The following is a 24666-nucleotide window of genomic DNA, read 5'->3' on the forward strand; positions in this document are numbered from 1 at the left end:
GAGAAACGCTCCATCACGAAAGGGAGCGACAAACTCAGTTGGATCGTCTCGAGTCTCCTCTCCAAACCGTAGTGCCACCCGGATCTGTTCAGAATTGAACTGAACTTCTTGATTGTTCACCGTGGCTCTCATGACCGGGGGCTTAACACGACAGTCGTATCCGATCGTCTGCCAGAAGTCTTCGATATTCGGCAAGGATATCGGCAGAGTGTTTGTAATCGCGTGAAAAATCCTCGAGCGCAGGAGGAAAGTTATTATCTCGCGATAATCGTCAACGCCGCTCGCTTCCGGGTCAAGTGTAATGTACATATTATGACCCGGGAAGAATTGTCTCTGATTGTCACCATCATCTCCTCCTGCACCTCCAGCACCAGCTACCGCAGCCATATCTGCAACAAACTAACCAAGTTAGAACGACACAAAGACATAGCATAAGTTCGCTTTGTTACCATGAGCGATGTTGTGATAAACTATGTATAGGCGAAGTTAAAGGTGAGGCGAAGTTGGGAACAACTTCGCTTCAGCTTTAAGTTCGTCTAATTAATATTAAGTAAAAATGATCAAGGCGAAGTTAATATTAACTTCGCCTCATCACAACATCGCCTCAGGCGAATTTAAGTTTCGGGCGAAGTTACGGATAACTTCGCCTCAGGCGAACTTAAGCTTCGGGCGAAGTTACGGATAACTTCGCCTCAGGCGAACTTAAGCTCCAGGCGAAGTTACGGATAACTTCGCCTAAACCCTAACTTCGCCTGAATCTGAATCGGCGACAGTGAGGTAATGCAAACATCGAAATCCGATGTTTCGGCTAGTTTAGACGATTAAGGACCCTTAAAACAAGCTTTTTAAGGACATGTTGACGATTAGTATGGTGATTAACACGTAACAACAAGTTTTGAAAATCGGTTGAATGTCCGACGATTCGAGGTTAATAACCGGGTCGAAACGACCCTTGATTAGCATGAAAGAACTTGTAATATATGATAAAACAACATCTCGAACCTTTGATCGGTGTGAAAATCAGGAATAAATAACACGTAAAAGGTTGAAAGAACAAGTTCGCCGGAAAAGATATATGTTCGCCGGATAAGTTTGAATAAGTTCGCTGGATTTGTTGAAAAGTGATGAACAGTATGTCGATTGAACATCCTTATATAGGGTCTGAGTTATACAGGCGAAGTTACGGATAACTTCGCCTGTTCAACAACATCGCCTAAAATTTCAAAATTTAACCCTTTAAAATTTTAACAGTTGTCAATTAAGTTATAAATTTTCCTTTAAGAGATAAATGACATGATCAATTCTAAGTAACCAGTTAAAAAATCGTAAAACTATCTAAGTACAAAAACTTAAAAAATTTAAAGTATAAGGGATCAAATTTCAGTCTCGATAGGGACTACCACGTTTTAGAAAAGATCCGAACAGGAATCATACTAACTACGTGACTGTCACATAAATCCGTGTTTAGCTGTATTATGACATATAGAGACAGGTTGTAAGCAGGTATAACTTAAAGTGGTTTTCATCGTTTCTGTGATACGAGTTAGGTTCGATTAAGCCTCAAAATTTAAGTGGGCAACAACTCAGAAATATTGATGCCTCCTATCTATCCTCAAAGCGTATTTGGCTTTCCCCGAGTCACCCCGAATTGACTTCGACCCATAGTTTCTGATTAAACATGTATGTACACTTCTTCTGGTTCCCGTTCTTCTTCTTACTCAATGATTGTGAAGTCTAGATATTGTCATCTCTAATATGTTTCAATAACTCCAAATATATATATATATATATATATATATATATATATATATATATATATATATATTTTAATAAACATAGACTTCAAAGTAGAAATTAACTGCAAGTCCCGAATCTGGATCACTGCAGTATCTTGAGACGCTATCTTCACGGGAATCAGAACACACATGGGCTCGTGTATGACTGGGTAATCGCTTTTCTGCCTATCATTCGGAAAGATATATATGAAGACATGCAAAACTCTTTAGGAGTTTCCACGTAAAATCAAGTAAATTTAGTTTGTATCACTTATACTTTTACGCACCATAAAAGTTACCATGACATTCAATGACTGTCCTAAAGCCTTTTAAGCCTAATAACTTCACTAGTTAAGCACACAGAATTAGTATCTCTATCATTTTCCAAGGTTGGATCAATTTTCCGTTTAAACATAGCTAACGAACTTCTTACGAAGTAACAGACTTGAAAAATAATTTCATTTCCCTGAAAAAATTTTGACATTAATCGCCCCGACCAAAACAAAGTCTTCAGGTAAACGGCTATCCCGCTGATCCAATGGATCAGATGGACCGACCACATACTAGTATGTGTCCTTCTAACTAAGTATGATCGACTAATTTTAAGCGAAAGAAAGAAAAACTCATCATAAACCGCCCCGGTCAGTATCAGTGATCTGGTTAATGGCTATCCTCAAAATCTACAAGTAGAAAATGAGGACCAAAACATATCCGAAGACAAGTCCTTCAAACTGATGTAACCGACATATTTTTAAGCGATTAGACACATTTTTTTTTTTTTTTGAACATAACATAAGAATAGCATGGTTACTCGGGATTGATCATCCCATTCAGTTCAATAAGGTTTTGAAATCTGGATTTGTCAAACGCTTTAGTGTATAAATCAGCGAAATTATCAAGCGTATCCACCTTTTCAAGAATTATCAGTTTCTTCTCAGCACAATCCCGTATGAAATGATGACGTATGTCAATGTGTTTAGTTATACTGTGTTTCACGGGATTGTTAGTTACTGAGAAAGCAGCTGTGTTATCAATGCAAATAGGAGTAAGTAAGAAATTCAGACCATAGTCGCGCAATTGTTGTTGTATCCAAAGAACCTGAGAGCAGCAGTTGGATGCTGCCATGTATTCTGCCTCACAGGTTGAAATTGCGACTGAAGTCTGCTTCTTGCATTGCCACGACACCAATCTGCCACCAAGAAACTGACATCCTCCAGTTGTCGACTTCCGACTCTGATTGCACCCTCCATAATCAGAGTCTGTGTAAGCGACCAGCTCCAAGTCTCCTCCTCTCGGGTACCACAACCCCAGCTTCGGCTTGCCCTTGAGATACCGCAGTATCCTCTTTGCACCTTTCAAATGGGATTCTTTTGGATTTGCCTGAAAACGTGCACAAAGACAAACAGCAAACATTATATCAGGCCTAGATGCAGTTAAGTACATTAAAGAACCTATTATTGCCCGATATTGAGTTGGGTCCACATCTGCATCACCGTCTACTTCAGCACCCAATTTGTGATTGACGCAGATTGGAGTATCATATGGAGAACTGTCCTCCATCTTGAAGCGCTTGAGCACATCATGAACATACTTCGTCTGATAAATGAACATCCCGTCCTTCCTCTGATCAACCTGCAATCCTAGAAAGAAAGTTAGTTCACCCATAGCACTCATTTCAAACCTTTTCTTCATGACGGCTTCAAACTCCTGACACATGGAGACTTTTGATGCAGCAAATATAATGTCATCCACGTAGACTTGTACCAGCAGGATGTCGCTTCCATCTCTTTTGAAGAACAACGTGCTATCAATTTTCCCTCTTTCAAAACCATTCTCGAGCAAGTAATCCGATAAAGTTGCATACCAGGCACGAGGTGCCTGATGTAATCCATACAACGCCTTGCTCAACCTGTACACGTGATCTGGATAGTCTGGGTCAGGAAAACCCGGAGGTTGCTCAACATACACAACCTCATCAACTTTCCCATTGAAAAACGCACTCTTCACATCTAGCTGAAACACCTTCATCTTTTCATAAGCAGCAAACGCCAAAAACAATCTTATGGCTTCCAACCTAGCGACAGGAGCGAACACTTCGTTATAATCAATCCCCTCTTGTTGATTAAAACCTTTCACGACAAGCCTCACCTTGTTTCTTATAATGATCCCCTTATCATCTCTCTTGCACTTGAACACCCATTTTGTGCCTATCGCATGCACATTATTTGGTTTTTCAACCAAAGTCCAAACTTCCATCTTCTCGAATTGAGCCAACTCTTCTTGCATGGCTTCGACCCACGAGCTGTCCTTTAAAGCCATTTGATAATTTTTCGGTTCAATCTGGCTTATAAAGCAGGTATACAGGCATTCATCGATTATTCCTGTCTCCTTAATGCTTGTATAAACACAGGTATGTTCATTCAAGCTACTTCTCGTTTGTACACCTGAGGACACATCACCAATCACATTATCCAGAGGGTGATCTTTATGAATTCTCGTGGTCGGAACAGAACCGACATGCAAATTGTCTTCCAAGTTAGAAGAGAGCTCGTCAATGGTTGTTTCATGCTGAGAGTGAAAAGGATTGATAAATTCTTCTTCAGTTGAGGCAGCAGGGGTACCGATAGTGTTTGATGAGGAAGGTTGACATTTATCAATCAGCTGTCTTTGCAATAGATTTTCTTCCTCATCGAGTATCATCTTCGTCGCAGCTCTTTCTTCTTCTTCAGAAATCTCCAAATCCGGTACGTTAAACGACTTAAAAAGCTTAACATAGTCAAAAAGCTCAGCAGGTCCATTGCTAGGTTTTGGCGGTTGGTAACTTGTGATGTCCGTGTTACACACCACCTCCACCTTGCAAGTCGAAGTATTGAAGACACGCCTGTTGGGTGTACCAACAACATAACCGACTAAAATTCCTTCATCGGCTACTTCACCAAATTTAGAGTTTGTCTTCAAGATCGAACAAGGGGACCCGAATGGTTCAAGACCACTCAAGTTGGGCTTCCTTCCATGCATAAACTCGTAACATGTTTTACCAAGTCTCTTAACGGTTAACACTCTATTCAGAACATAGCAGGCTGTAGCAACTGCTTCAGCCCAGAACATCACAGGAAGCTTCGAATCTGCCAGCATAGTTCTGGCTCCTTCAATTAAAGTTCGGTTCTTCCTTTCAGCCACTCCATTCTGTTGCGGAGTATACGGAGCGCTGTATTGATGTTCAATTCCTTTCTGAAGACAGAAGATCTCCATCTCAAAATTCTTGAACTCCGTCCCATTGTCACTTCTGATGAACTTAACTGTTTTACTCATGACGTTCTCAACTTTAGTAATCAAATTCTTCACCATTTGAGCCGTCTCATCTTTCGATTTCAGAAAATATACCCACGAATATCGCGAGTAGTCATCAGTGATCACCAAGCAGTAAGAAGTACCTCCTAGACTTTTTACATTCACTGGACCGAAGAGATCCATGTGAAGCAGTTCTAGAGTACTGGCAATAGAGTTGACCTTCTTGGTGAGATGGGATTTCTTGTGTTGCTTTCCCTTCTTGCATGCAATACATTTGTCTTCAAAGTTAAAACTTTTCAAGGGAACGCCCATCACAAGCCCATTTTTGACAATGTGGTTCATCTTCCGAAGATGAATGTGCCCCATTCTCCTGTGCCATAGTTCGGATTCCGATTCGCTTGCTTTTGTCATTAAAAATGATTCTCCCGTGGCCATTTCAGTAGACCTCATATCCATCACATAAGTATTTGTATCACGTGGAGCTGTCATCACTATCCACTCGTCTGGTATCTGAAAACCAGGCTTCAACACGATCGCCTCATTCTTCGTGAAATGAACAGTATACTCCTTATCACAAATCTGCGACACACTCAGCAGATTGTGCTTCAGCTCTTCTACAAAATTCACATTCTCAAGTGTCATTTTCCCATTGGACACCGTTCCTTTTCCAGTAATTCTTCCTCCACTTTCACCAGCAAAACTAACTCTCGCTCCCTGAACAGGTTTTAAGTCGTGTAACAAATATTTGTTACCCGTCATGTGCCAGGAACAGCCGCTATCTACAATCCAAAGACTGTGGGCAGCCCTGTTCAACTGTTCCTGCACAATAAAGCAAAGGATTAGAATCTAGGGACCCAAGACCAATTGGTCTTGGATCTATACATCCCGTACTTCTGCTTTCCAAAGTTAGCATTTGGATAATTCCTGTCAGTCCTATTAGGAAATCTCCTTGGAAATTGAGTGTGAGGCCTTCCAAACCTATGTGTATTGATAGTATTATATCTTATGGTTTGGTGATTAGCATTGTAAAACTGAGGTTTGTTTCTGTGAAAACCTGTATTAGTTACATTTCGGAACCTTGAAGGGTTTTCATTTTTAACAGTATTAACATTTCCATTAGTCTTATGCTCAGTTTTAATAGGCCTCACGCCTCTGAATTTCGGCGTCAGAGGACAATCTGCAACAAGATGTCCTAACTTATTACATCTAAAACAACACCTATACTCCATTTTCTTTTCAAATGTTGTTTTGGATGTAGAGGCTGTGTTACCGGCCGTTCGTCTCACATAAGGTGGGACGTACGGGTTGAGTGGAGTATTCTTTTTAGAAGTTTTATCTTTTTCTCCACCAGTGGGTAACACTACCTTCTCTTTTGTCTTACCCGATTCGAACAACTTATCCGAATCCGATGAGACTGGACTCGTAACAGAAATTTTCACACTTGAAACAGGCGAACTCGTTTCGCGACTACTAACACTTGGTTCTGAACTCGTAACCTTGATTGGAACTGTCTGAGGAACTTCAAAATCAACAGATTTCTGAACACTAGGGTTAAAAGTGTAATTGTGGTTATACGGTGGTGGAACCTCGTGATAACCAATTCCTCCTCTCTTTGTAGAGGTACCTTGATCACTAATAAAGTGATCAAGAATAGCTGAGGAATTTCTGAACTGTTCTAGTTTTCGGTTCAGTTCCACCACTTTCACCTGGTGGTCAGCAATCTGCTTTTCTCGTTCAGCAATCAGTTTAGTCTTTTCTTCTAAAACCTCATAACTTAGATCAATTACTTCAATTTTTTCAGCAAGTTTTGTTTTTAAACTTTTAACATCTTTTTCACATGCTTTTATTTTAACTTTGTAACTGTTTTCTCTTGCTTTCATAAAGTGATGATCTTCTTTAAGAGTTTTAAATTCAGCATCTAAACGAACATACTGATCAGTTATGGTAGCAAGTTGCTCAGACAAATTCTCACATTTAGTACACAAAGATTTAGAGCTTACCTCGGAGATTTGATCATTGTTATCTGCCATGAAAGCTTTTTCCTTACCAGTAGCTTTCTCTTCTCCGGTAGTCTTCTCACGTTCTTCATTCTCAACCTTAGCCATATTTGCCTGCTCACTAGTTTCATTTGAATGCAGGTTCCAGTTGTATTCACCTGCTTCTCTGGACAGCATGGCATTGACTTCTTTAGTACTCCCAGTGTGCTGTGTAGATCGGCACTGACCACGTTCAACTCGCTCGTTTCTGCAATCTTTGGCAAAGTGCCCGTTTTGTTGACAGTTATAGCACCTCACCTTAGACTTGTCGAACCCTGGCCTGCCACCAACAAACTTTCCCCCCGTCTTTCTCATAAACTTCTTCACTCTCCTCACTATCATGGCCATCTGCCATTGTAAATCCATTTCCTCCAGATCATCAGCATCGATCTGGTCATAGTCTTCATCTAGCATCGCTGGATCAACCACCTTTCCTTGAATATAGTTTTCATATGAAGCAATAAATGAAGCATAGAGGCCAAACTGCTCTTCAGCATATTTGACGCTCATTGGCATCTTAGAGTAATTATTGCTTGAGGAACTTGAAGATCCACTACTCTTGCTTGCTGTCTGTTGAGTACCACTTGATCCACCCGCAACAAAGCAAACATCCCCATTGGAGTTTACTGACACATGCCCCTCCTGTGAAGAATTGGCACCCGAATCGCTCTTCGAGTAGTAGGCGGCAGAATCAGTCTTTGAACTTGTATTGGAGTTTACTTTTGCACCGTACATGCCTGGATCTTGAACCTGATCCATAGATGTTTCTTTTCTTACCATATTAAGCTCAAAAGTTCTGAGCTTGTTGACAGCGGTTTCAAGATCATAAGTAGGGAAGTCCTTGTCTTCCCTCATTAGCACAGTATACATCTCCCATTTTGGTGGGAGAGCATCGAGAAGTTTTTCCACAATCTCTTCTTCTCGATAGGAAATGGAGTAGTTACTCAATTCAGTCATTAGATGATAATATCGAGTGATAATATCATCAAGAGATTCGTTCTTTAAGTACTTAAAGACTGAAAATTGAGTCTTGAGCAACTTTATCTTTGAAGCCCGAATACCTACATTTCCTTCAAATCTGCTCTCAAGAGCTTCCCAAAGCTCTCTAGCTGATGTATACTTTCTGAATGTATGGAGGATCTCCTGTGGAAGAGCCATTGTGATTGCAGCATGAGCCTTGCTTTCGGCTTCATACATCTTCTTCTCCTCTTCTTCCATTTTACTGTATTTCTTGATTTGGTCTCGACCCTCATACTCCATGATCGGTGGAATATATCCATCTTGGATGCATACCCACATTTTCGCATCCTGGTACTTAACGTATTGTATGAACCGATCCTTCCACGCGACAAAATCGGTTCCCTTCAGCAACCTAGGGGCCTTTGTAGCTGACCCCGCTTCAACTTCCATCTTTACAAGCTCCGAAATGTTGATCGACGACATCCTTCTTGAAGACTAAGAAACCCGAAAAAATTCTGAAAAGGGCGAAGTTAAAAAATTTCTTCTGAACAGTACTGTAGGCGAAGTTAAGGATAACTTCGCTTAAGTAATAACTTCGCTGGATTCTTCTTAATTTCGCGTGACTGGGCGAAGTTGAGAATAACTTCGCTTAGGGTAAGCGAACTTAGAAAGTAAGCGAACTTGAAGAGAACTTCGCTGAACTAGGCGAACTTGATGAGAACTTCGCTGAGTTAGGCGAAGTTGAGGAGGTAGGCGAAGTTGTGAATAACTTCGCTGCTCCTTATATCTTCGCTGAAACCCTACGTATCCTGACGGCAACTTCGCCTGATGAATAGCAACTTCGCCTGACGAACTGAAACTTTCTGCAGATCTGAAAATCGGATTTTAACGACGATTTTGACGGTTTAAAGGCTTGAACACACCGGTAGGAGGCTAGAATGAGCAAAAACACCAAAAACTCGTCCCGGTAATACCCGAAATGGAACGAATTCTACACCCGCGTGAATATCCCGAACCACACAATCGAGCAAAAGCTCTGATACCAATTGTAGGTTCCCCGGACTGATCACACGAGATATCCCGATATACACAGGTGCGGAATCCCTGTGTAGATCGTTACGGACGTAGAATATAAGCTCACAAACACACGAACACGATACGAACGAAACCACGTTATATTAATAACTCGAACCGAGATACTTACAGACTCTCGACCTCACGTCAATAGACTTACTGAATTACACGTAAATAACCAACTCGATCAACTCCTAAACAGTAAACCCGTAAACAGTATAAATACACGACAACTTCGCCTCAGACGAAGTTGTCTATAACTTCGCTCGTTCAACAAGTTCGCCTAGGCGAACTTGTCAACAACTTCGCTTGGTTAACAAGTTCGCCTAAGCGAACTTGTCAACAACTTCGCTTTTACAAACAAATACACAAACAATATTACAGACTCGATTACAGACATTAGACATATGAACTACTGACATCTATGCACCAACAGTTTAGTTGGATACTTTTATGGCTGTAGGTGCCAAAACATTATTAGTAGGTACTTATTTAGCCTGTTAGGGCAAGGGATGGATGATTCCATACCCAATTTTCAGCAAATTATGCTTGGTTGTTTGTGGTTGTTTGCAGCTTTATAATCTACAAGTACAAACCATGAAAATGGACGATAAACAAGGAACGCTCTATCAAAATTTCGTTAACCCATAAGGGAAGTACCTCTCCATTTCAACCCGCCATACTTATTCAAAATTTTTATCATTTAATGAATCTTTTCACATTGAGGACAATGTGAGATTCAAGTGTGGGGAGGTGGAATTACTTGACCAATTGCTTGTTCAAATAATTATAAAAATTCTCTAATCAACGAAATTTTTGGCAGCAAACAAAGATTATTTTTATAACAAAACCTAAAGAAAAATCCAAGAAAATTTTTTGCAAATAAACAATTAAGTAATCTATTATAACCAAAGAAAAGTGAAAAGGTAAAAAGAAGTTTTGTAATACTGAAAAGAAATTTATGCAAAATATGGCATTTATACCTAAATCCTCCGTTACTGTGAGAAAAACCTCATGCCATATAAAAAAATTTTCGGAAGCTTTGAGTGAGTCATATGTTTCGTGTGATTTAGAACTTGTCGCAAATTCGCTTCAATACCCCACGAAGCATTGTATAAGGTAGAAGGAAATATTATCACGGTTCACTCAAATCATTCCCCAAATTACAAAACCCAAAAACCTTAACCAAAACCTCACCACTTTATCCATCTCACCGGTAAAATACAACACTGGTCTTTTACCGGCAGACCCTAAGGAACTGAAAATGCATATTTTGGATTTCAATCTCCTTTGCTGCATACATTTAGCAAAACCTAGGTTGCGTCCAGAACTTAGGGAGAGAATCTTTCTCTTTAGCAATGAGGTGAGGAAAAAGTGGCGCCAAGACGAACAAAGGCAACCATTTTGTGGAGTTTACAAAAGCGCAATGAAGAGAAGAGCAAAAAGATACGAACGATGCTTAGGTTGCGGAAACTGGTCCCATGAAGGAAGATGTAGAAAAAGTAAAAATCAGTCCCAGCATGAATATACCGAACTAATGAAGGTGGGGGCTATTAGGCTCAAAGCCGAGCGATCTACTAGAGTTGGAAGCTATGTTCAGAACAGGATTGAGGAAGAACAAATCCACATCCTCGACAAAACTGGTCTTGACGATCTAACCTTAAAAGAGTCACTAGATATATAAAAAATATATACTAAACAAAGAAGATATATATATATATATATATATATATATATATATATTTCAGCAATTAGGAGAAAGATCTAACCATTGAAGACAACTTAAGACTCCCGACAATCAACAAAAATTTTCATTTACCATCCTCACCATCATTAACCTAAACCCTTGAACCACCACAAAATACAAAAATCCCTACTCACCCAAGACCAACCATTATTACCTTCTGATTTATGCAACCCTTAAAAAAGGTGGAGATTTAAACTTGTTACAAGCTTATTTATCACAGGTTACGTATTGTCTAAGATTGTACACATACATACATCACAGGTATGATCAGATATAAAACCGAGTGTGAGTGAACATTGTGAGAACGTGACGTTCTGCATAAACAGAAGCTCATAAAAACAAAATTGCTTTTTATTTATCACTACATATATTCCTAAGATTAAAGGTTGGTTATTTTGTTTCCATACTCTTGGAACTCTTTTTAGGAGATGTTTAAGCTATAATCCTAACTTGATGTTCTTAGAAAATATTTATAAATAGATTGCTTGAGGACAAAGAATTTTTAAGTGTGGGGATGTTTGATGTACATAAAATTATACATCTTTTTAGCATCAAATAATCTCTAAAAACTGCAATTTCTATCAAATAACATAGCACAGAAGGCTACTTATCATAATAAAATATAATTTCATGTGAAACCGAGTCCCAAACGAAGAAACAAACAAAAAGACGAAGAAAAACAGAAGAAAACACAAGAAAAAGCAAGAAACATGCCTCCATGCCTCAAGAAACACGCCCCCATGCTTTTGAACACCAGAAAAGACAAAAATCTACAAGAAAGACAAAAACTGGGAACAAAAGCACGGGGCCGTGCCCCTTGCCCACGGGGTCGTGATCATCTACAAGAAAAGACCAAACGAATTTGGCACATGTCATAATAAATCACGGGGGTGTGCCCACCAAGGCACGGGGCCGTGCTTCTCACTCTAGACTGCCTATAAATAGTGGCTCATGTTGCACTCATTTGGTGTGCCTTGAAGAGAGTTCTATACGGTTTTCACTTATAAAAACACCCACTAACACTCATATTGAAGATCAAGTGAAGAGTTTGAAGGCATGGAGGTCACCATCATCATCATCCATCATCATCATCATCATTAAGATGGAAGATTCATCCGCATTTGGTTAGATTGTTCTAGTTTAATAATGTGTGTATTATCATCGTCCATTCTAATGTTCACAACTATGCTCATTATGAGCTAAACTCCATTTACCATCTAATATCTATGAAAAAGCTTTGTTTTACTTAATAATTATATATAAAACATGTGGTTTAGTTTAGTAAAGTACATGGTTATCTTGCAATTATCTTTTGATGAGAAATGTTTCACCATCTTAATTCAACAACTCAAAGTTGGTGATTGTCAATTATATTGGCAATCATTCATGATCAATTCATGTTCTTGAAAGATAGAAATACTTTGATAACTTATTGAAACATGGATCCTTATATTGTACTTATAAATGATGAGATATAATTTATGATCTATTTCTCTAAGTTTTGGTAATCCGAAAATGGCATTGCTAACGCAATTGCTTAGGATGTCATGCTAGTTAAAGAAATCATATGTTAACGGAATGTGTAATTATAACCTACTTAAATCAACCAAGGGGAGGTTATTTGATAAACTATAACCACCCGAAGTTGTTAGAATTGGTATTTGAGAATTCGAAGTCAATCCTAATCTTTCTACTTTACAAAACTACTTGCCAACTTAAATTGACATTCTCGAGGTAGCATGACATTATGAAATGGTCGACTTTAAAATGCGCATGCTACTCTCTTTTATGTCATAGATGTTCGCTTAGAAATGAGGAGCTATCTATCATATATTACTACGGCAAGTTCACCACATGTTTACATATTAATCATCAATGATAAAACGGAGTGGATTCTTGATCTTAGATGGTAACCTTCATATAATTGAACTACTTGTTTGGAATTTCTCATCTTGGTCACCTATATATTATATATAAGTATTTATATTTTATAATAAGTTCAAAAATTAACCCCAAAATGATTAAAACCTCCGATTAAACTAAAACAACGATTTATTATTAGAAACATTTGTGTCCACGGATCGATACTTGGTTCTTACCAATACTATTCTACATATACGATAGGTACACCTGCCTATTTTGTGTATGTTTAGTCTTAGTAGAAATCACTTTTATAAATTTAAAACACGATCTTGTGCAAAAGTTAAATCATCCAATCCATTATATTTTACAAGCTACACACGCATCTGAATTTCCCAAAATAAAATAATAACGTCAAGGGTTTTGAACATGAATTTGAGATTGAGGCATATCCTCATAATTATGTGTGTTTAGTGTACAATAATATAAATAAACAATTTAATAATTAAGCTATGAACAAAAATTAAGCAAGTAGGGGGCACGTATAAACAAATATATGGTCCCTAAGCATGCTATTAAGACGTTACGTCTAACCACTTATCTTATAGCATTCAGCTCTGATATAATTCTGTCACACCCCAACCTAACAGCGGAACATGCCAGGGCGCAACATAATTTATATCATAGCTCAAAAGACACTAAAATAAAAATAGTGACAATAACTAATTAAAATATTTCAATCATTGTACACAAGAGTTTCACAATTTAAAATCTTTCAAAACTATTACATCAAACTAAATATGTAAATTGTTCTTTATTTTAAATAAAACATAAAGTCCTACTAATTTTTCATACTTCACTTCACTTCAAGTAATATCCTGCAATATGCGTAATAATTGAAAAGGTTTATCAACATAAAGTTGAGCAAGTAATCACCAGTCAAAAATAATAATGTAATGTAAGAAAAACCACAAATCAATAATATGAGTATCAACAACTAAATGTAAACAAAGAGATGGTGTCGTCTAACCACGCCTCACAAACACAGCCTATGGCTACTAAGACTCTTTAAAACAATTAAATACAAATTATGATGTCGGTTGGCCATGACTAAATGAACACAGTCAATGGCTACTAAGACAGCGCATGATTATACTTAAATGTGATTATGATGTACCTCTCCGATGCGATATGATAAACAACTAAACAAATAGCAGTTAAGCATCTAATTGATCAACCACACAATATTCAAGATTTACAATTGATATAATATGATATACAGAATACCATAAGGTACTCATAAAGACTTCAAAAGGTTTAAAACAGAATAATGGGGAGTGATTACTCACCTTCGAGTTATAAGCGAGTTGATTTGTTAAACAAGAAAAATAAATGAGCTGACTCGACTTAGGAAAATAATCCTAAATACTTTACAGATGATGATATAATTAAAATCAAGCAATTAACAATTGAAATCATGTAAAAACTCAATACGATTTTCAAGTTATGATAAAAACAATATTTACACGAGCTAATGTGGCTCAGAATCCGAAAAGTGAATCAGGGGACGGTTTCTGGTCCAACACATGTAAAACGTAAAAACAAAACTAAAACTCTTCTAGAGGGAAGGTTAATTTTGATCAGAAGATAGATTAATTGGAAAAATACGGTTCTCACTTTTTCTGAACACTAAACGGGTTAAAGTAAAAATTGACAAGCAAAACCCCTCCGATCGGTAAATTGATAGAGGCACATTACCAGTGTTAGATGCATTAACCAGCATCAGATGCATTACTGACTCTGGGCTCCTAATCAGTGACATGCGTAGACATGTTACCCACGCTAAATGTGTTAAATGGCGTCGAACATGTAATCGACGTTGGACGCGTTATCAACTAATGTTGAATGCATAACCGAACATGTTACTGAAGGATAAATATGTAAAGATCATTCGGTAAATTTAAGGTTAAAATTGTTATTCAATAGGTTAGTTTTAATGAAATGGATAAGTATGGGATATATATACGTTTAATGAATGGGAAATATGTAATTGATTTAATGAATTGATATATATGTAATATACATGCTTTAGGAATGGTAATTGTGTAATTGAGTTTTCCCTTGGGAAAATATTTAATTGATGATAGTAGTAAATGGAAATATGTAAACAATCCCCACATTTCAAAACACCAAAAACTCGTTCAACATCTTATACTCTTGCACCTTCTTGAACACCTTTTTCTTAGAGTCGGCTGAATATGCGAACAATTTCACAAAGGCAGACCAAGAAGGGTTAATCTCATTGAAAAGATAGCAGCCACGTTTTTGTTGTCGCTTCATTTCTATTGGCATTTTGACGAAGTAATCTTTCTTTAAAAACTTAAGCATTTCCGCGATATCATGGCACATACTATTATTTATTGTGTCGTGTCTTAAACTAACGATGCGGCAATAACAATTTGGCAAGAAATTCAAGCCCACTAGAATCAAATGACACGGGTTTAAATGATGACGGAGGTATAATTACATTATGTACCATTATGTTGAATAGTAGTAGTAGAGTAGAAGAAATATGAGGAGAAAATTAGGAAAATTCTCAAAATAACCCCTTAATGGTGGTAGATTCCAACTTGTGCCCCCTCAAAATTGTTTTTTAAGGTATGTCTCTCTTCTATTTCATCGTCGATGATATGTTAGGTAGTCTTGCCGATGAGTCAGCTAACATATAGTCAACGATGTGTTAAAAAAATATGTCTCAGTGGTATATTCGAAATAATATGAACCTGTATATAAAAAAGTTATAAAAGAAAAACCACATACATGTAAGTAAAATTAGTTAAAATAATATAATATTAAAAAAACAAACAAGAGGTTAAACACATTTTTGACCATGTGTTTGGATGTCTAACACATCTTTGACCATGTGTTTGGAGGTCTAACACATCGTTGATTATGTGTTTGAAGGCCCAACACATCTTTGACCATGTGTTAGCTAACCTGTTGGTGGTACTGCCTAACACATCGCCAGCGATGCGTTAGAAGATTGACAAATCTAAAAAAGTGATTTTTGATGACAAATTTAGAATCTATCACCATTAATGGGTTATTTTTGGAATTCTCTTTAGAAAAATGGTTTAATTTGTCAATGTAAAGATATTTTTTTTCAAAACCCAACAGTACTATTACATTTCCCAAACAGTCACATTTACATCTGTGGTCCCGCCCCACCCACCAATTCATTGTAAGGCCCCAAGCACGGTGCTCTACTTGGACGTTAGATTTACTCATAAACACAGTTCTAAATATCATAGTGAATTAAGACTTTCACTAAAACATTAAACTTCAACCATATATTTGATAATCATAAAATTCTTGTTTAAAACATTTAAATTGTCTTAACTTAAAACATAAATATAAAGCATGATGTCTTCCTTCTTTAGATTCCAGCCTTTCAGTCCATACCATGTGCCATAATCAAGCCAGCTCCTTTAACCTATTTACCTTCGTGCATATTAAAAGTCAGCTACGCTGAGTGAGTTCTAGTTAATCATGCAACATACATTTCATACACATACTTACATATACGCATTCTAAGATACATATTATGTACTTAACTTGTTTACATTTATTTCGTGCATACATTCATACATACCTTCTTACATACATACCTTCGATCTTTCATACTTTCATATTACATGCATAACTATCTTTACCATCTCAGATATTAGTAGAGTATAGTCTCTTCTATCTCATATATTAGTAGGATCCGGCCCCTTCTATCTCAGATATTATTAGAGTTTGGTCCCTTCCTTTTCTCTCTCAAATTTTAGTAGAGTCTAGTCCCTTCTATCTCATATATTATTAGAGTTTGGTCCCTTCTTTCCATACAACCATACATACATTTCATCATGTATATATATTTATATATACTTTCATACATACTCTTACCCTTCTCTATGTCATTCATCAAACAACCCCGAAAACATAACAAGGTGGGGCTAGAAACTCACATATGTCATGTTTCTATCTGAGTTTACGATAATACCCCTCGTTAGTTGTCCACGGCCAAATGTGTAGCAATTATAGTATTAACTGCTTCTAACTATATCATATTTCTAGGTTAGTTAAACCCCTAGCTAACGGAGGTACAGGGGCAGCGCCCCTGACAGCAGGGTTTAAGGGGCGGCAGCCCCTAGCATGGTTTAGGGGGCAAAGCCACAGGCTAAAAACTCCATCAGAAAACTGAAGTTTAATCCAATTGAATCATGTTTTCAAACCATTCGAATCAAGTTCTCAAACCATTCGAGTCGAGTTTTCAAACCATTCGAATCGAGTTTTCAAAGCAATCGAATCGAGTTATCAAACCAACCAAATCGATTTTTCAAACCAATCGACTCGAGTTTCAATTCTATTCGATTCCTTTCAATTCGATTCTTTTTCCAAAGGAATTGAGTTTCTACAGAACTCGATTCAAACATGGTTTTTCGTATCTTTCCTTTCAAATCACATACTTACATCCAGTTGTGCCCGTTTTACTAATAAAACGAATTCCGGGCCATAACAACTTCATTTTCTCACCCTAACACGGTCCAAACGTCACTCGTTTGTCTCGTTTCATTCCAAACATCTTGTTTACATTAAAGTTTACATTTTTCTTACATAATAAGGCCCGATCTGCCTTAGTATCAAATCCTATGGCAAACCGACCTCAAAGTTTAACCTTTAACCTTAAACGTACCTTTTTGGGTCACTTTTTGCTTCGGTTCTAATTCAACACGTGAATCTAGACGTGTTTCCTGTTGTTTGACGAAGATCTAACACAAACTCTTCTTGGTTCGGATTTGGATCTGAGCCAAAATGAGAGAGGAGTGTTAGTGTGGGTTTTTGAGTGTGTTATGGAGGTTGGATGTTGGAAATGAGGGTTTAGGGAGGTTTAAGGGTGTTTACATACCCCTAAGCCCATGGGCCTAAGGCTCATCACCATCCCTTATTCCATATTTTATTGCTCAATCCCACACTCTATTATTTTTAATTTAACTTAACTAAATAATAACACACTATTATGTAAACGAAATTCTTTTATTTATTATTATCAAGAGTAGGATGTTATATTCATACCCCGACCACCCTAACCAATCTAAGACCATCTGTACTTGCAACGTTATGGAGGAGTTTTGGTTCCAAAACTCCGGGGTTTTGGGTTTTTTCCAACCGTTTTGTAGGTAACGTTGCAATGGCGCGAATATTGAAACATTCCCTTTTGACCATTGAAACCAACGGCTCTTTTTAAAAAAAACAATTTTTTTCCTATATAATTCATCCACTCTCCAATCAAAACTCATAATTCTCAAACTCTACACATAACCAACTCTCTACAAAATCAAACCACATGGATTCTCCCACTTCTTTATACAACCATTTTTTTTCCCCGGCCAAGACGTCGATGACAACGTGGAAGAAGAGGCGATTACAAATGCAGTTTTGCTTGCGACAAATTATATGAGTTCTCTTCGTTCTCCTCCATGCCCGGTTACGAAAAAAGCATATATTGAACGAGGTCGTTTGTCCGCGAATGCTCGATTGATTGAAGATTACTTCAATGAGTCGCCAAGATTCAAGAACCTGAAGACATTTAGGCGCCGATTTTGGATGTCTAAATGTTTATTTTGTGCATTATCAAAGAAATGGAGCGCGAGTTTGATTACTTTAAGTAAAAACCGGACGGTTGAGGGACGCTAAGATTCACCGCAATCCAAAAGTTTACCTCGGCTATACGCGTTCTCGCCTCTGGAAGTACTACCGACATCAACGAGGAGTACTTAAAGATGGCAGACAAAACAACCTAAGACACCATGGACTATTTCTGCTACGGTATATCTCAATTTAAAAAAAACATATATATCTTTTGTAGTTTTTTTTAAGTTTATTTTAATTAACTAATTTATATAGAACAATAAAGATGTATGCTCCAAATTATCTAAGAACGCCAAATTTTAACGATCTAGAACGGATTTACGAGGTGCATGCAAGGGTGCATGGTTTACCCGGCATGATCGGGAGTATAGATTGTATGCACTGGGAATGGGCTAACTGTCCAACCGCATGGCGAGGCCAATACACACCAGGTAACCAAAAACGACCAACAGTCAGTCTTCAGGCTATTTCTTCATACGACCTTTGGATTTGGTCGGCGTTCTTTGGTGTCGTCGGATCCAATAATGACATAAACGTCTTAGAACAGGCGCCTGTGATGGAGGGTTACATCTCCAATACAATTCCCATAGCCTCGTTTTGGAGAAACGATAACCACTACCAAGGAGGTTACTATTTGGGTGATGGGATATATCCAGAGTATGCGATTATCATGAAAACGTTTAGAGACCCAATCAATGAAAAAGAGACTATTTTAAAAAATTGCAAGAATCTTCGCGATAACCACTACCAAGGAGGTTACTATTTGGGTGATGGGATATATCCAGAGTATGCGATTATTATGAAAACGTTTAGAGACCCAATCAATGAAAAAGAGACTATTTTAAAAAATTGCAAGAATCTTCGCGAAAGGTAATCGAGAGGTGTTTTGGGGTTCTTTAACAACGTTGGCATTTTGTTAAAAATTCATGTCATTTGTGGTCGTTGGAAAGAATGAAAAGTGTTATGTATACGTGTATCATATTGCATAACATGATCATTTAAGACAGAGGTCGAGCAATATGTCCAACTTATATACCGGACGATGATCCACCACCAACGCCAGAAACTTTGGAGCATAGACAAGAAAATTTATTTTCTGTGTTCAAAAGAAATACATAACTCTCTTACGGCGGATTTGGTCCAACATGCTTGATGTTTCGGCGCCTTCCGGGTGAAAATGAAGTCGAGGACGAGGGAAACGATGAAGACGAGTTCGATGATGATGAGGACGCTGACAATTAAAAAGGAAAATTATATATACAAATCAAGTAGTGTAATTATATATACAAATAGTGTAATTATGTAATTACACCATAGTGCAATTAAATTACGCTGTAATTACATTATACTATCATTACTCTATATTATATATATAATTGCACTACTTAATTCTTACAGTTAGCACGTTAAATTAATTTGTATTTGATCCAAACCATATATATATATATAGTGAGGATCCTAAGAGAACGTTTTGAAATTTGGAACTTTGAGAACCATTTTGAGACACAAAAATACCCCTTAAAAATATTTTTAAAAAATAATAAAACAAAAATTTTTAAAAAGTAAAAAAAACTAAAAAAATTATTTTTTTTATCCCGATTTCATAAAAAGCCTAATTATACACATATGTATATTTTTATTTAATCTCGATTTACATAATGTACACATATGTACATTATCATTTATCTTAAGTGTGTATATATGTAAAAAGAATAACATGTATAAAATTAAAAATAAATAAGTATTATACATATATGTATAATTTTGCTAAATCGATATATGTTTTCATATTTTTTTTATTTTTTTATGAAACCAGGATGAAAATTAAATTTTTTTGGTTTTTTTATTTTTTTTATTTTTCATGTTTTTTTTTTGTTTTATAATTTTTTTTATTTTTCTCAAAAAGAGTTTTTTTGTGGTCCAAAATGGTTCTTAAAATTCTCAATTTTAAAATAGTTTTTACATTATCTCAATCCTATAATACCTATATATATATATATATATATATATATATATAGTTGATTTCATTTAAGAACCCCTTTGAGTTGTAAAAACTTAAGAACTTAATGTATAGACCAAATTAAAACAATCACCATTTCTTTAAAATATAAAAAGGGTATTTTAGTCTTCATTTATCTATCTTTCTTCAATCATTAGGCCATTATCGTTTTATTTCTCTTTCCTCATTAACATTTACCAAAGTTATTAATTTCAATTATTAAATAGATAATATTCTCTCCGTCCCATTTTAAATATCATGTGACCCAAAACACATAAATTAAGAAATGTTTGATTATTTTATTTTATGAACTTTAAAATGACAATAATGTTCTTTAAATTATTATGGCTAAAAACCATTTTTCTTCCTTGGCTAAAAAATCCACTACTTTTTGACACAATTGTAAGGGCACAAGTGAAAATTGGAAATTGAATTTATATGTATAGAAATGACATTTAAATTGGGACAACCAAAAATAAAAAAATAGACATTTAAAATGGAACGGAGGAAGTGTGAGTTAAATAAAAGTCATCAAGTTTAAAAAAACAATTACTTGTTGTACATAAGTAAAACTTATTTAACTTTTTTTACAAGAAGATATTGGTTTTATATTTTACAATAAGATATGGTTGTTTTTTTTAGATTGACTTGTTCTTTTTTACTTATTTTACAAATAAGTGACTTTCAACTATTTGCAAACTTTTGTGTGCCTTTGACTTAAAACACACTAGTTTTAAGTAGTCTTCATTTTTTGATTGAATTTTATCTTCTTTAACTTAGTATTTATCTATATAAATACTTTTTTTACAATTTAACATAAATCAAATGCTTTATGTGTGTGGACATGGATATTCGGGTTTGAGCAGAACTTTATTTTTATATTTTCAGATTTAATTTTATGATTTTGTGTTTACCTTTTTTTATTCAAATTTTAAACTCAAAAAAGTAATAATACATAAAATTTGATTATTTATACTTACTCAATTAAATTTAATTACATATTTTATATAGAGTTTATACAATGGTTATTTCGTTTTAAATTCATTTAATATTGTGATGGGATATTACATTTGACCTTCAATTTAGGTAATTTGAGTATTTTATGTAATATTTGTATCTTATGAATTTATGTACAGTATGTAATATGTGTAATTGATAATTTACGTAATATTTGTATTTTGTGGCCGAGTAATTTTTGTAATTGATGTAGATGCAATTTAGGTAATTTGTGTAGTTGAGGTAAAATTGTAATTAGTGTAAATTTGGGTAATTTATGTAACTTGTGTAATTTATGTAAGTTATGTGTTTGTGTAAGTAATTCCCTACATGTGTAGTTTGAGTATTGTGTGTATTTTATGTAATATTGTATATGTAATTGGTAATTTATGTAATATGTATATTGAATGTTACTTGCATAATTTTTGTAAGATATTTAATTTTTGTAATCTAAGTAATTGTGTAGTGTATGTAACTTGTATTATTTATGTAATTTTGTGCATTTTTATGTTGAGTAATTTGAGCAACTTGTATTGTTTTCGTAATTTGGGTAATAGGAGTATTTAAGGTAATATGTGTAGTTTTTGTTGTGTAATATATGTACATTGTATGATGTAATTGGTAATTTATGTATTTCGGTGGTGAGTAACTAATGTAATTTGGTTAATTTGTACAATTGGTGTATGTGTAATTTGGGTCATTTATGTCATTTGTGTATTTGTGTGATTTAGGTAAGTTATTTTTTTGTGTATGAAATAAGCTACATGTATGTAAAGAACAAAAAAATTATATTTAAAAAAAATCTGTTTATTCTCTAAATATTTGTAATACAATATAACAAGTTTTAATATTTTTATAACAAAAAATTTTTTACCATTTATTGTTTAAAAGTAACAATTTAGTTTTTCTAAAATAACATGATTTGTGACAAATAATATGTTTTTTTGTTAAAATTTTAAAAAGGTAAAATGGATATTTTATCCAAATACTTTTTCATCACAAAATTTACTTCTTTCTTTCTTATATCTCAATTATTAATTAATGTTTAATCTCAACCACAAAATATACAATTTACTTAAATGTATGGTGATAAATTTAGTTCTTTAAGTTTTTAAAACTCATTAAGTTTTCACAATATCCCTCTCATATATATATATATATATATATATATATATATATATATATATGGGAAAGTTAACGTACAAATGAAATTAATGTGCTAAGGGTGAGAATTAGATAGAGTAATATATATACAAGTAGAGTAATTATGTAATTACATCATTGAATAATTATGTAATTACATTACATAATTACTCTACTTGTATATATAATTACTCTACATGATTCTCACGTTTAGCACGTTAATTTTATTTGTATTTGATCCAAACCCTATATATATATATATATATATATATGTGTGTGTATGTGTGTGTGTGTTTGTCCTTATGGTGCACCCTCAATCACCTATATCATATCATTTTTGTAAAAGAAGAAAAAACCCTAAAAAATCAAAAAAATAACTAAAAAATTATAAAAAAACCAAAAAATAAATAAAGTAAAAAAACCAAAATGTTTATCTATCATTCCCCGTCCAAAAAACAATTCTTCAAAAAAATTGAAAAAATTAATTAAAAAAATATAAAAAAAAGAAAACAATAATAAAGTAAAAAAACCAAAACAAAATATCTAGCATCCCTGTTCAAAAAAAATCTGGGTTTAGCCTTCGGGTATAGTTTATATTTTAGGGATATGTTTTTAGGAGGGTTAGGTTTACGGAGTTGAAGGTTGAGTTTTTTTAGGCGGGGTAGGGGTCTTTCTTGTACACGTGACTATGGAAAGATAGAAGGAAAAAAATGCATAAGATATTATAACCGCCACATTGAAACTCCCATTATCTTGTACACGCGTCAAACATAACTTGAAAATGTTCAATAACACAAAATTTCTTGAGATAACCGTAGATTGGGTTTTAGTATATATATATAATTGTTGAATATATATTAAATTTATAATGAAATATGTTATTTTACATGTAAAACCATTAAGAACTGTTTTTTACATGTAATATTTTAATGAGATTTGTTGTTTTACGTGTAAAATGTTATTTTACATGTAAAATATTAAATTTTTACATGTAAAATCTTAAAAAACTATTGTTTTACTTGTAAAATGTTAATGAGATTTATTGTTTTACGTGTAAAATGTTAATAAAAAGTGTTATTATTTATGTAAGATATTAATTTTTACATGTAAAACTTTAAAGAATTGTTGTTTAACTTGTAAGATGTTAATAAAATTTGTTGTTTTACGTGTAAATATTAATGAAAAGTGTTATTTTACATGTAAAATGTTAATTTTTACACGCAAAATCTTTAAAAATTGTTGTTTTACATGTAAAAAGTTAATGAGAGTTGTTTTACGTGTAAAATGTAAATTAAAGTGTAGTTTTCATGTAAAATCTTAATGAACTTTTGTGTTACACGTAAAATGTTAATGAGATTTATTGCGGCAAGCTAAAAACAACCTAAATCCGCTAAAGCTAAACTAAGTTTGGGTTTTTTTTAAAGGGGATGTTAGTTATTTGCTTTTTGGTTTTTTTACATTTTATTTTTTTTTTCTCTTACACAAATAGCATGATGTGTGTGATTGATGATGCATCACAAGGATGTGGGGAATTGATCAAGGGTTGGAAAGAGAGTTCACTAGTTTCTCACTTTTTTAAAGTTCTCGTTTGAACATAACTATAATATGTATATATATATAACCTATAAAGCTACTCCCGATATCCTAAATAGAAGAAAAGAAAACTTTCAATTAATGCAATAACTATATATTGTAAAAATTAAGAAAATATTTTAAAGAAGAAAAACATAAATTCAGAGTGTTCATCCATAAAATCTTTCTTTCTTTCATTCTTGTATTGGATTTCACCAAATAAAAATGATGCATTTAATTTTAATAAATTATTACTTTTAGAACTATAAAAAAGATTTCTTAATGTAATGACTAGAAGTGCTACTGATAATAATGATTCACAAAGAAAAGCCGCATAGCTCAATATCATCATATTTACGTGCATTATTAACCATTCCGATTGTAGAGCAGGTACTAATATTGTGGGTTTGTGTATTTCATTTAAAAGACCCAAAGTAGCAAAGCCTTGGGTAAAAATAGTACTTGAGGCAGTTATTGTGCATCATTCGCATAGCGGTTGATTCCTTCCAACTTACTTCT

At 34.8% G+C, this 24666-nt stretch overlaps 1 protein-coding gene across 1 annotated transcript; it reads left to right on the top strand.

The window, feature by feature from the left end:
* Nucleotides 1–18702: 18702 nt before the first annotated feature.
* On the top strand, nt 18703–19311 carry LOC143551803 (uncharacterized). The gene has a single exon (XM_077042152.1). It carries the CDS (start codon nt 18703–18705, stop codon nt 19309–19311), a length of 609 nt encoding a protein of 202 aa, XP_076898267.1.
* The last annotated feature ends 5355 nt before the right edge of the window (nt 19312–24666 follow it).

This window comes from Bidens hawaiensis, unplaced genomic scaffold, assembly GCF_021521415.1.
Source record: "Bidens hawaiensis isolate Kalapana, Puna unplaced genomic scaffold, B.hawaiensis_p1.1 tig00016635_1, whole genome shotgun sequence".
NCBI lineage: Eukaryota > Viridiplantae > Streptophyta > Magnoliopsida > Asterales > Asteraceae > Bidens > Bidens hawaiensis.

Coding starts and splice junctions, on each gene's coding strand:
- LOC143551803 (XM_077042152.1), top strand. CDS start 18,703: ATGTATGCTCCAAATTATCTAAGAACGCCAAATTTTAACGATCTAGAA.